This window comes from Budorcas taxicolor, chromosome 6 (genome assembly GCF_023091745.1).
Source record: "Budorcas taxicolor isolate Tak-1 chromosome 6, Takin1.1, whole genome shotgun sequence".
Lineage (NCBI taxonomy): Eukaryota > Metazoa > Chordata > Mammalia > Artiodactyla > Bovidae > Budorcas > Budorcas taxicolor.
Genome location: NC_068915.1, coordinates 31,658,493 through 31,671,539, shown reverse-complemented (window position 1 = coordinate 31,671,539; position 13,047 = coordinate 31,658,493). Strand labels below are relative to the sequence as shown.

Below are 13,047 nucleotides of genomic sequence, written 5' to 3'. Positions count from 1 at the left end.
ACTTGATTTGTTTGCTGCGGCTGCTGCTGCTAAGTCACTTCAGTTGTGTCCAACCCTGCGACCCCATAGATGGCAGCCCACCAGGCTCCCCTGTCCCTGGGATTCTCCAGGCAAGAACACTGGAGTGGGTTGCCATTTCCTTCTCCAATGCATGAAAGTGACTCCTAGCGACCCCATGGACTACAGCCTGCTGGGCTCCTCTGTCCATGGGATTTTCCAGGCAAGAGTACTGGAGTGGGTTGCCATTGCCTTCTCCGCTTGATTTGTTTAGGGCCTCATATAAGCACGAAAATAACAAAAGTACTACTTATAACAGGTCCTTTCTTTCTCTGTTGGGCTCCTAAAACAGCTTTCTTTGTCTGTAATAAGCTATTTGTGTTCACTTCATTTTGCTTCATTTTATTTTTGTCACCTTCAGTGTGCTATCTTGGTGTACTATGATGGAACGACACTGAATCAGACAAGCTATAATTTTTATTGCAAGCCTATCTCACGGCACATTTATAAGCTGAACCTGATATCAGAAGTGAAGCTAGAGGGAACATGCCTTTGTTCTAAGTTACAAAATGTTCTGCTATTCTAAATTTGAAATATGTTGAAAATAAACTGCCTCTTTGTGACATCAAGAACTTCACATAGGAAACCTATCAAGATGTTGCTTTAAAATTTCTGTGTGTATAAAACAGTTTTGCCAGCTATAAAGCTATGTTATAATTCTAAATTCACATTTAAAGCTAATATTCAAGGTGATACCATGGCACAAAAATTTGATTGTATTAAAGATCCAAGCAGTTGATTTCAATTTTCTTTTCATGGAAAGCTAAGAAGGAGCATTAATTTATTTAGCAGTATTTTACTAATATGACTATTTGAATAAAACAGTTACATATTTAGATATAGGCATAAACATTTTTTCACCAATACACTATGATCTTGCCAAGTGGAAACCTTCAGAAAGTTATAATCAAGATTAATTGCCAGAAACTACTGGGCAGAAAGTGGCCAGTCATATCCAGGGAGGGTTTCTGGTGAATCCTAACGTGGCTTTCTCCAGTCCTAACATCACCTTCAGGTTCTAGAAAGCACAGGCTGGGTATAACTGCCTAACCTTGCTCTTGCATTTATAGATATTGAGTGAATGAGATCTGCTATCATAATCTATACTGACAAGTTTCATTTCGTCCCCCTGTGTAACCAGTTTAAAGCATCACTAAACATTGGGAAATATGTTAGAATGTTAGTTTTGAATATAGTTTTACTTCTACTACTAGAAACAGTAATAAATAAGAAATAAACTGTTCTTTTGAAACAAAATTCTTATCACCATACTAGTGCCAAGATAATCTATGGTACATTCCAGGAGCAGATGCCCTGTCCCTCTGGTACTAGGCTGCACTCTAACTGTGGGTAACACACTATTATTCTTGCTTTTGCCCTCAATTATTTATCTATACTGTCACATTTTCTTTTAAAAGTGGCAGAATTATCTCAATAATTGTAGGATATTCCAGAAAATTCTCCCCTTCAAATAGTCATTTTTACTTTATTTTACCTCCTTTAAGGAATGAGCAAGCAAAGGAATCTGTTGTTTGTTCTTGCTTCCCCCTTGCTGCAGCAGGGGCCCCAGTAAAGCTTTGCTTGCAAAAAGAAAAAAAAATAGTAATTTTTAAATTCATCATTTTATGAAGCAGAAGTGTAGAGCAAAAAGGAATCACCATGATATCACTCACATAGAGTAGATGATACACATCAACAACATAAAACTCAATAAAATGCAGATTAAATTTTGCTGAAAGTTACCATTAAAAACTGGCACAAATATTTAACAAACATGGCCCATAATGTATTGTTTGCAACATAGTTTTGCACATGATGGAAACTGGTGACCTGCAAGGGTATTCCCAATACCCTTACCCAATGCTAGTGTTGCTTGCAAAGACCCCCCAGGAAATCATTAGCAAACTCCATCTAGAAACAGACCGAAAGGTCAGAGGTATACATAGCATGACATTCATGGCCCGTGGTTTTGGAGGGCTGTGGGTATTTGTTCTTGTTCAAAATATGGTATAGTGCTTCAAAGCATCTGCTCCCATTCTCAGAGGTTAGTGAGTTTGAAGCATGCCAGCATCTAATTTTAAACAGTATGCCAAAGACACATATTTGTTCTTAAATGTCAGTCATTAGAGTTGGGTGCCTACACAAATTCAGTGAGTTCCAGTGAAGTGGTAATTGGTTCTCCAAGTTAGAAAGTATGAGTGTCTTATCAGAAACTCAAATATAAGGAAATTGACCATCAATTTAGAAACGAACAACCTGGGACAAGTAGATACCATCTGTAACTTACAGATTGATTTGAAAATCCTGGAACATTATTCTGTAAAAGAGAAAGCTGAAAACGTATTCAGCTTTGCAGAAGCATGAAACTTACTCTATTTTAATACAAATAGAAATATCTCTCTCTCTCTCTCTCTCGTACACACACACACACACACACACACACACACACACACTTAAAGCAAATCTAACAAAAATAAATAAATATAGAGATAATAGTCAGCATCTTGCAGTAGAAATAAGGTTTTTGGAGTTGGTCAAATCTATATTTGAATTCTGTCTTTATCCTTTAATGACCATGCCACACCAAGCTAATCCTTTATTCCCTGTACCTAAGTTTTCTTATCTATAAAATAGGTGAAATAGTTCTAAACATGAGGCATTGCTGTAAGGATAATGTATGCCAACTGCATAGCATGTATGGAGTATGCTCAATAAGTAATGACTATTATAAATACTAGTTTTTAAGTATACACCTACCCAAAACATGTTGTTTATACAAAATGTAATTATTTTATAAAAATGTTGAAGCCTTGGCACCTAAAAGAACATAATCTTAAAGCTTGCAACATACTGAAATTTTTAAAAAACTGTATGATTATATAGCTATAAAATTTCATTTTTCTTTGCTTTGATAGGGATTGCTTGATTTTTTTCCTCACAGCACGGGGAAAAAAAATTGCCTTGCTCTATCACTTTAAATTTCCGCCTTTCTTTAGTAATGATTTTTGTCTTCTTGTGATCCATGTAGGTTCTACACACCCTTACAGCAATTCTCTTTCTATATTATATCTTAATGTTAAGAAATAGCAAAAAAAAAAAAAAAGCAGTTTGACATTTGTATTTATGTATATTACTTTTTGCTTCCTTTATTTCCACTCGAAAGTATTCAGTACTCTGTCTTGTGTCTCTCTGCTCTCCCCAAAATCAAGGTCTCTCCAGGACCTTTCCAAGCAAACAGATATCCCTTACGGCACGGTCCTGGACTCTGCAGTATATGAGCATGTTCGCATGAAGGGAATGAATCCTTTTGAGAGAGACAGTATGTATTCCCAAATGTGGCGGATGATCAACCGAAGCAACGGATCAGAAAATAACGTTCTGGAGTCCCAAGCAGGCATTCAAAAGGTACTGGCCGTAGTTCTGCATTCATAGTCTACCATTCTGTCCCTAATATTGGAATTGCTAAACTGAGGTTGATACTTCCTTTTTGTAATTTTAACTTTGACATAGAGTTTTCAATTAAGGCTTTCCAGGTGGCTCAGTGGTAAAGAGTCCACCTGACAGGAGATATGGGTTTGATCCCTGGGTCGGGAAGATCCCCTGGAGAAGAAAATGATGGAGTTTTCAGTTAAATTATGCCTCTTATTGATTTAAGAAGACTTTGAGGTGACTCACCGCACCAGTAAAGGGAATTCACAGATTTCTGTGGTATGGTTAAGGATCCTTTTACAACAGAATTTCAAAACTAGAAAATATGAGCTGGTATTTTGTTCAGAACAAGGTCAGGGACTTATACACATGAAGACTGGAAAAGGCTTTTACAAATCCCATTACAAATATCATTCAGGTTATACAAGTTTTTCAAACAACTCTGGTTGTTTTCTACACTACATTTGTTTTTAGATGAAAACTTTATCTTATATGATTATGTGAAGTTCTCTGTGAGTAAAAGTTAATCTTGTCCATAAATATGATTTCTATGAATGTCTATTTCTATTTCCAAAAATGAAAATCTTTATTAATAGCTTATTTTTATAAAATCATCATTTAGAAGTTATTTTTTAAAAAAAACACAGAGAGCGATCCTTTGTATGAAAAACAAGGGATTAGTTTTTATTCTGGACTGTGGCTTATAAACATGTACATAAAAGTAAATCTTTCTTCCTCAGGCCCCATCAACCTCCATGAGAGAACTGAATGATTTTTGCTTAAAATTATCCCAGCGGCTTTCACAGTGAAAATCACAAGGGCTGACTTTCAATAAGTAATTGTGGGATGAATGAATGAATAAATATCCAGTAACAGCATCAGTGGTGGTATATACTTTTTTCTGTCCCCTTTCACAGCATGATAATTTGAACTCCAAGCCTGAGTTCCTTGTTTAGAAGGCAAAACTACCTTGTTGGAAAATGTTTTGTTGACTGTAAATATTATTCTGCCATGTGGGTGTATCAGTCATGCCCACCTCTTTGTGACCCTATGGACTGTAGCCTGTCTGGCTTCTCTGTCCATGGGGTTCTCCCAACAAGAATACTGGAGTGGGTTGCCATGCCCTCTTCCAGGGGATCTTCCCGATCCAGGGATCGAATCTGCGTCTCTTATGTCTCCCACACTGGCCGGCAGATTCTTTCCCACTAGCACCACCTGGGAAGCCCACGTTCTGTTCCAGGTTCTAGGATTAGTCTCTACCTTTTCGCATGTTGTCCTTTACTACTGCTCTCACCATGGTTCCCTAGTGTCACCCTCATAATTCTTTCAGTCGCTACACTGATACTATTATTTTAAAACTACTAATGCTGACATAAAGGTCTTTCTGAGTATAAATGATGCCTTTAAATAATGTCTTGAAATCTTAGCAACAGCGTCTAACTCCTTCACCCTCGTTATTTGAATCCCAGTTTCCCATGGCCCAGGTACCAATCATGAAATATGTATTTCTTTTTGACCAGAGGCCTATTGGTTCTTAGAATTTCAACATAGTACCCTCCACTTACTGGGGACATGGGGGAGGCAGGTGAGATTTGGTGGGTGAATGAACTTAGATGTTGTACTGGGGAGAAAGGAGGATAGATTTTAGGATTTACTAGGTACTCACTGGATGTGGATGAATTTAAGCCTCACAGTAGTTTTGGAAAGAGTTCTTTTCCTTCATATTGTCTATTGTTAAGAAAGAATTTTGCTTTCTTGGGTATAAATTGAATTTCAAAATTTATATTTTTATCAGTTTTAGATCTAAAGCTCCTCATACTTTCCAAACGCTTTCTATACCATAACATTCTCCAGAGAAAATTCAATATCTGATCTCCACAGATACAAATTCCCAATAAAAATATTTGTCAAACACACATATTCATTCTATTCATTCATTCATCCATTACTGGCTAATTAACAATTATGAATCAGGTGCTGAGGTAGGAACTGGAGGTAAACTTGACCACAGGGGAATGCCTGGATTCATGAAATATAGAGTCTGATGAGACCAATTGAAAAGGAAGCTAAAGTACATGATCAAACAAAATGATTTAAATTATGATAAATACTATCAGAAAAACAAATAGGATGCTATCGTAGAAATTTGCTTGAGAAGCAGTGATCAGGTGAGCTTCCTAAGGATATAAGATATTAACTACAATCTGTCTGATCAGGAGATGGTTATGTAGAAGACAGGATGACAAAGCATTCAGGCAATGCTTAGCATAGGCTAAGGCTCAAAGATCCATTCAGAAACAAGTTTTTAAATCTACATGAAATGGACACTGTTGAATAAGAAAAAGTGGAAAATGAGGTTAGTAAGCAGGGGACAGATCATACAGGACCTTGCCCGTGGTTAAGAACTTGTATTTTATTTGAATTAGAAAAAAAAAAAGATGCTGCTGAAATAACAGAATGTAATGGTTGATTTTTATTTGTCAAGAAGATCATTATAACTTCCATGTGGGAACTGGGTAAGAATGAAAATAGTGAGACCATAAGAAACTTGTAACTATCTAAGGTAGCCAGCTAAATTAACACCTTGTTTCATTCCCATGTTCTTTATATATATATACACACACACAAACATACACACACACACTATTACCCGTCATTCTTTGTATTATTATAAACTGGTTACACTTCTGACATCCCAGTATTTCCAAAATAATATATAAATCTAGAGATAGCATCAGTTGCTACATAGATGCTTTGTGTTAGTCACTCAATCATATCTGACTCTTTGCAACCCCATAGACTGTAGCCTGCCAGGCTCCACTGTCCATGGAATTTTCCAGGCAAGAATACTGGAGTGGGTTACCATTCCCTTCTCCAAGGGAACTTCCCAACCCAGAGATTGAACCTGTGTCTCCTGCATTGCAGGCAGATTCTTTATTGTCTGAGTCACCAGGGAAGCTTTAGGATATACTTATATATCATCTAAGGTCTTCAGTGTTCTTTAAGAAAACCTCTTCTTTTTTAAATATGTACATAGAATTTCCTGCATTTTCTGTTTTTTTTTAAATTTATGCTGTTTAATTATGTGTATATGTAAAAATAAACTTTAAATATTCAAACTCAGAAAATTCCTATTCAAGAGTCTATGAAATAGAAGTGTTTTAGACTCAGCTATTGACAGTTTTGTAGTATGTGCTATGAAATTTAGTTAATAATTTTTAGGCTTTCATATTTCTTTTTCTTTTAATACATAGCCATTCCATTGCTTTTCAACTTAGGCTTGTGTTTTTTATACTGTTGTTAAATGTCATACTTTTTTTTTTTTTTAATCTGTTATGAAGAGTGGAAAGAACTCTGGTCTTAGAAAAAAAACTCTCTGGTTTTCATTCTTGTTTCTTCCAGTTCTCAGCTCTGTACTTCGGGAAAATTACTTGGTTTCTCTAAGATTTACTCTTCTCATCAGTAAAATTATCACATATGTGAGAATTAAAGGCCTGGACTTTGCAGGCATACAGATAGGTTTGAATCCAGTTCATTTTTTTTAAGTAAAATGTGTAAATGTGACTAGTTACTTAACATTTCTGGGACTCAGAATTGTTATCATGATATTAAGAATTTCTGCTTCTTATGGTTTTGATCATTATTAAATATATATATGCACAAACATATATATATAGAAGTATGATTAGAATAATAAACTCTTAAGATGATTCTAAAGTTTACATGAAAGAATGTGAGTGATTTCTTATTACAAAGCATTATTACTTGGTATTTCCTAAGGTTAACCTAAAATTATGACATAATAAGAAAAGATAATGCAATAAAAGAAGTAGAGAACAATTTCTATTTCTATTCCCTGATAGTCTGCTGATAAAGAAGGCTTACAAGTTTAAAACTGCCAATCAAGTCCCTAAGTACTTATTATACCCCATATATTCAATTTTCTGATTTAGTAGAGGAGTAGTGAAAAATGTTCTTATTAATTTATAATGGGAAATATCAAAGTGAAATTTGCTTATTCTCTACATTTCTTTCAACCAGTATCAGAGACAGCTGAAAACTGATTAGACAGAGACTAGGTAGTTATAATAAAATGTACTTTGGTTCAGTTTTCAAGGTCTTGGCCAGCTTTCAAAATCAACCAACCAACAAACGATAACCTCTTCACCTGCTAAAGCTCACTGGGAGTTCATAAGTTTGAGAACTATAACACATGAAATATTTCTGGTGGATTCTTCCTGGAGTAACCAGTCTTGCACATCTCACACAGAAACTCCCTGTTCTCTGCCATTGATTTCTAATTTGTACAGGCAGAAAAGACCCCCAAGGTCTTATAAGTCAATATTCCACAAAAGGCCAAACTTCATCTATAGTATATTTGACAGGAATTCGTATACATAGTAACTCCCTACCAGAAAAGCCTGCATCACTGTGAAAACAATCCTCCCAATCTAATTGCAATTTTAAACGGATCCCATTCATGTCTTAGGTTGTGCTTGTTCCTAACGGTACTACTAGTCTCACTGGTTTTCTTACTTGAAGGTAAATTCTGATCCCTTCTAACAGCTTTGGTCTGCTTATACCAAAGATACCTGTAAAAATGAGGGTTCGGTAAACAAATTCTAATCTGCTCTTCTTCAGAGGCGTTTACTATACCACACTAGCCTAATTAAACTAGAACAAATGTGTTTCTGCCTTCCTCTTCTTAGGACTTTTTGCATAAGCAGGAGAAAAAATGTAATTTGAAAAATATAACTGGGGTTTTTTTTTTAATGAATTCATCCAATAGTTATTTATTGAGCATATTCTGTGTATCAGTCAGTGTTTGGATCATTGAACATAAGTGAAAAAAAAATACCTTCATGAAGTATACATTCTAGTGGAGAAGGCAAACAATAAACCAGATAAATAAAATATGTTGTATTTCAGGAGTAATCACTGACACTGGAATAAATATTAATACATAAAGTAAGTGAGGAGTGGAGGTAGAAGAGAAGTATACATGTGGATAAAGTTTTTCCAGGCACAGGGTCAGCCAGTGCAAAGGCCCTGAGGTGGGAGCATGCCTGGATGTTCTAAGATTGTGACGGAGGCTAGCATAGCTCCAGAAATGCAGTGCAATATTATTAACTATGGTCACCATGCTGTGTATTACATCCCCATGACTTGCTTATTTTATAACTGGAAGTTTGCACCTTTTGACCGTTTTTACCCATTGTAATCTTAACTGTGGAGTGCAAGGCATCTGAATATCTTAAATCATTCAGGTTATTCTGATTCACAACAAAGACTGAAAATCACTGATGTAATATTTTGAAACCAGGTAAATGACTTTGGCTTTTACTGTGATGTAGGAAAGCAAGTGAGGCTTGAGGCCAGAAGAGTGACATGGTCTGACTGACTTTTGAAGGTCCACTCTAGGTCTGTGTAGGAAACAGGCAGGGACTGGAAGCAGGGAGCCCAGTGTAGAGGCTGCTGTAATCTTCCAAGTGGGACATGATGGTGGGCAGACTGGGGGTTTATGGTGAAAATGGTAAGAAGTGGTTGAATTTGAATGTATTGTGAAGGTAGTTCTGATGAGCTTTTCTAGAAGATTGAATGTGGGGTATGAAAAAGAGGAGTTAAAGATGCATCCAACGTGTTTCACTTAAGTAATTGGAAGAAGGAATTTGCCATTTATTGTGACTGAGAAAACTATGGGAAGAGCAGCTTTTAAATGCCAAATTAAAATTTGCCTTTGGCATGATAGTTCATATAAAATGCTTATTAATTATCCAGACAAAGATGCCAAGAAGTTTGCTTCATATATGAATTGAATGTTTAGGAGAAAGTTCTAGCTGGAGATAAACATCTGGGGATGATTAGCATAATGTTTGCCTTTTAAAGTCATCAGACTGGATGCTGTCACTTAGGACATGTACGTATCTAGAAAAGAAAGATATCTAAACTAATCCATGGGACAGTTTAATATTTAGAAGAGGGGGAGATTTTAATAAAAGGGTATAGCAGAGTCAGGGAATGATCAGCCAGTGAGGCAGGAAAAAAACCAAGAGCGGTTGTTTAGAAGCCACATGAAAAAAGTGTCTCATGGAAGCTCAGCTGAACAACTGTCAAATGATGCTCATGGATCAAATATAATGCCGACTAAGAATTAATGATTTATTTGGTTACCAGTAGTCACTGGTAACCTTGACAGGAGCAGATCTGGTAGAGTGAAAGGAGCAGGAATTACAAACAATTCAATTGGAGAGAAAAAAAGAGACAGGTGATTATGAGAATAGGCACTTTTTAAAGGTGCTTTCCTGTAAGGAAATAGTGAATAATAGGACAGATTCCTGGAGTGGGATGTGAAGTTCAGGAAATTTTTTTTAATGAGAGAAGATATACAGTCTCTGTATATTTATAGGACAATATAATAAAGAAGGCAGTACTCAAGATGCAGGAGAGAGACAGGAGCACTGCCAGGATCCACTGTACAAGCGGAGGGTCGGGTTTAGGAGCACAATCCAGCCATAGTAAGAGGAGGGAGGCTAGAGTATACAGGATACCTTCAGATAGGTTGGAAGATGTGGTGATGGGAGCACATGAAAGTTCATTTTTGACTGCTTATATTTACTCAGGAAAAAAAAAAAACAGGGATGAGGGTCGTCACCAAAGCAGGATAGAGATTCTGGAGATTTAAAGAAAGAAAAAGTAGGCATGGTTGTTCTGGAGAATGGGAGGAACCATTAGGCTAGGGAAATGGAATAGATTCCTAAACAAGACTAAAGCCCCCTTTGCCGTAGTGGTCATGACTGTAAATTGGGACTAATCTTCATGATTGTGGGGTTTTCTCTGCCCTCTCTATCTTCAGCTGCCAATTTCACCAGAATGGTGTTTGCCAGGTAAGTACAGTAGAAGGCAGTGAGGTGAGGAAGTTGAGAGTATATGTGAAGAAATGATCTCTATTACAACTCATGGAATCTGAGCTGTATAGGAAAGAAGTCAAAGCACAAGGAAACTGAGGCTAACAAAAGGATGGCATGAACAGCGGGCTATAGGTCTAGATAGGATTGGAAAATTGTTGGAGTTACTGAACCGGAAAGATAGGACTGGAAATAATATGAAGTTTGGTTCTGAGATGACACAGCTGAAATTGAGATGATGAGGACAGTGCTGGCATCAGAGATGATATGACATGAGAGTGGGTGGCTGATGCGGGAGAAAAGACACGATCTCTGGAGAAGTAGACGCCAAGAGACCGATAAGCCAAGTGCTGGGAAAGGATGTCTATGTGAATAATTGAATCACCAAGAATAACCACAGAAGTGGAATTTGAGGGTGGCAGAGAGGCAAGTGATATAATCTTTCAGAAAGTTTGGAGGAGTGGCAGAATTAGCAGATACCTGCAGGAAGAATGACTAGCATGTAGTAGTCTGATAGCATGAGTTTCAAAGCTGAAGGACTTCAGAGACAAGGGTCTAAAACTGGTTCAAAGGGCAAGGAGAACACCTAGCCCTGATCCAGCAACAGTGGTGTGAATATTGTAGAAAAGAAAAGTGGTCATCACTTGAGAAGACCAAAGGCGCTGCGGTATCTCTTGAGGAGAAGCAGGTTCTACTTAGCAAAAGAAAGGAAAAGGATATTGTGTTGTCGTTGTTCAGTCACTAAGTCATGTCCAGCTCTTTGTGACCACATGGACTGCAGCATGCCAGGCCTCCCAGCCTCTCACCATCTCCTGGAGTTTGCCCAAGTTCATGTCCATTGAATCAGTGATGCTATCCAACCATCGCATCCTTTGCTGCCCTCTTCTCCTTTTGCCTTCAATCTTTCCCAGCATCAGTGTCTTTTCCAATGAGTTAGCTCTTCAGATAAGGTAGCCAAAGTACTGGAGGAAGAAAATTTAAGAAAACAAAAAAGGAAATTTAAAAACCAAAAAAAAAAAAAAAACAGCTTGAGGGTATAGGGAGAATAACTGTATATCTTGGTTTGGAACAGCATTAATTTTGCCAGATGTTCCATTCCACTCTCAAGAGTAATCACATCAAAACAATAAATTGTATGATCTCCCTAGATATATGGGTCATGGTGATGATAGGGTTCCATAGACCAGAATGGAAGAGTCTAGACAATTGGAAAGGGATGGGGAAATTGGTCAAAATCAGGCAGCACACAGATTCAAATCAAGAAGTGCTGAGGAGTGACCTAGAAGTCAGATTTTTCATGATGCTGGGCCCGCAGAGATTTAGAAACAATATGGACTTTAGGCTCTAAATCAATTAGCTAAGTTGGTGAATATGAGATGACAGGGTGGGTGAGCATGCTGCCAAGATTGTGGTAACATTGGCAGAGAGGAGTCCTGACAAAGAGCAGTCTTACCAAGAGCCGAGAGATTTGAGGGCATCGCTTCCTACAACTGAGGGACCAATGGGAAATGTAGCAGCTGACAAGTGGGAACTAAGTTACATAAAAGAAAAAGAAAAAAAAAACATTGTAAGTAGAAAACAAACTTCAACTGTTATTTAGTTTTACCTATAATAATTTTTGGTCTTAGAGACTTCAAACCTATGAACCACGTTGGCCATATTTTCTGCTGGTTGTTCCATTCCTCGTCCTCTTAGAGCACTATACCTTCATTTGCCATTGAGTTAAAATGCCAGAGTAGATAACAGAGCCAGCAGCAGAGAAAGGGTAAGAGCTAGCTTGAGCTTCAGTAAGTGTCATGGTCAGATATTGACTAGGTACATGACCCTAACATCGGGGTCAGGCCCCTATTATAGAAATGAATAATCAGACTGAATACAACTTGGAGAGAAAAGCAAAGCAAAATACTAAACAGCTTGGGTCTATGAAAATGCCAAGAGTCCTGGGCTGTCATGCCACAGGGTTTAGAGGTAGCAGTCTATTTGCTACATGTGCCCTTTTGCCAAATGATTCAAACAAATACATGATTCACTCGAGCACTTTGCCCTGCAGCTGGGAGCTCAGATCCCACTGGCCTATTTTCTGCTCTCCAGAAACCAGAGTTTTTAGGTATGTGTCATTTATCACACAATAAAAGAACAGAACCAGTGAAAGAATGAAAAAACATATAGAGATAATTTCCAGCAACCCTGCTAATGCATTTCTGATGCCTGGGATTGGGTGTTGTTGTTGTTGTTGTTTAATTAGTATTATTTTTAAAAGAAAAAGACATTTTTGAAAATAGGAAAAGACTTTAAAAACTTATTTTTGTTTCTCATAATCTTCATGGTTGTTGAAATCAATTAGCCTTGATTAGATATTTTTTCAAAGAGGAAAGGAGAAATCTAAAACCATGTACTTCTTAGGCAGTCCTGAGCATTTTACGTTGAGTTAGAATATGTCAGGTCTTACAGAACACAAAGAAAACTACAAATAAAGATTTTTTTCTAGATGCCCAGAAAAAAATATGCATAATTCTCTAAAGTAAAGGAAAATAATAAAGTGATGTCTTATGTGTGTAAAGATGACACTACTCAGCCACCATACACAGAGCATGTATTTTTTAAATTGCTTTTTTCATATAGTGATTTACTCTATGATGAGAGCTACACCTACTCC

General features: G+C 37.1%; 1 protein-coding gene across 1 annotated transcript in view; it reads left to right on the top strand.

Annotated features, from left to right (window-relative positions):
• GRID2 (glutamate ionotropic receptor delta type subunit 2) overlaps positions 1-13,047 on the top strand; it is a 1,620,720-nt gene that overhangs the window by 1,369,283 nt on the left and 238,390 nt on the right. The window contains exon 13 of the mRNA XM_052642062.1: positions 3,267-3,462. Within this exon, the coding sequence (XP_052498022.1) occupies positions 3,267-3,462 (196 nt within the window). The remainder of the gene's footprint in view (positions 1-3,266; positions 3,463-13,047) is intronic.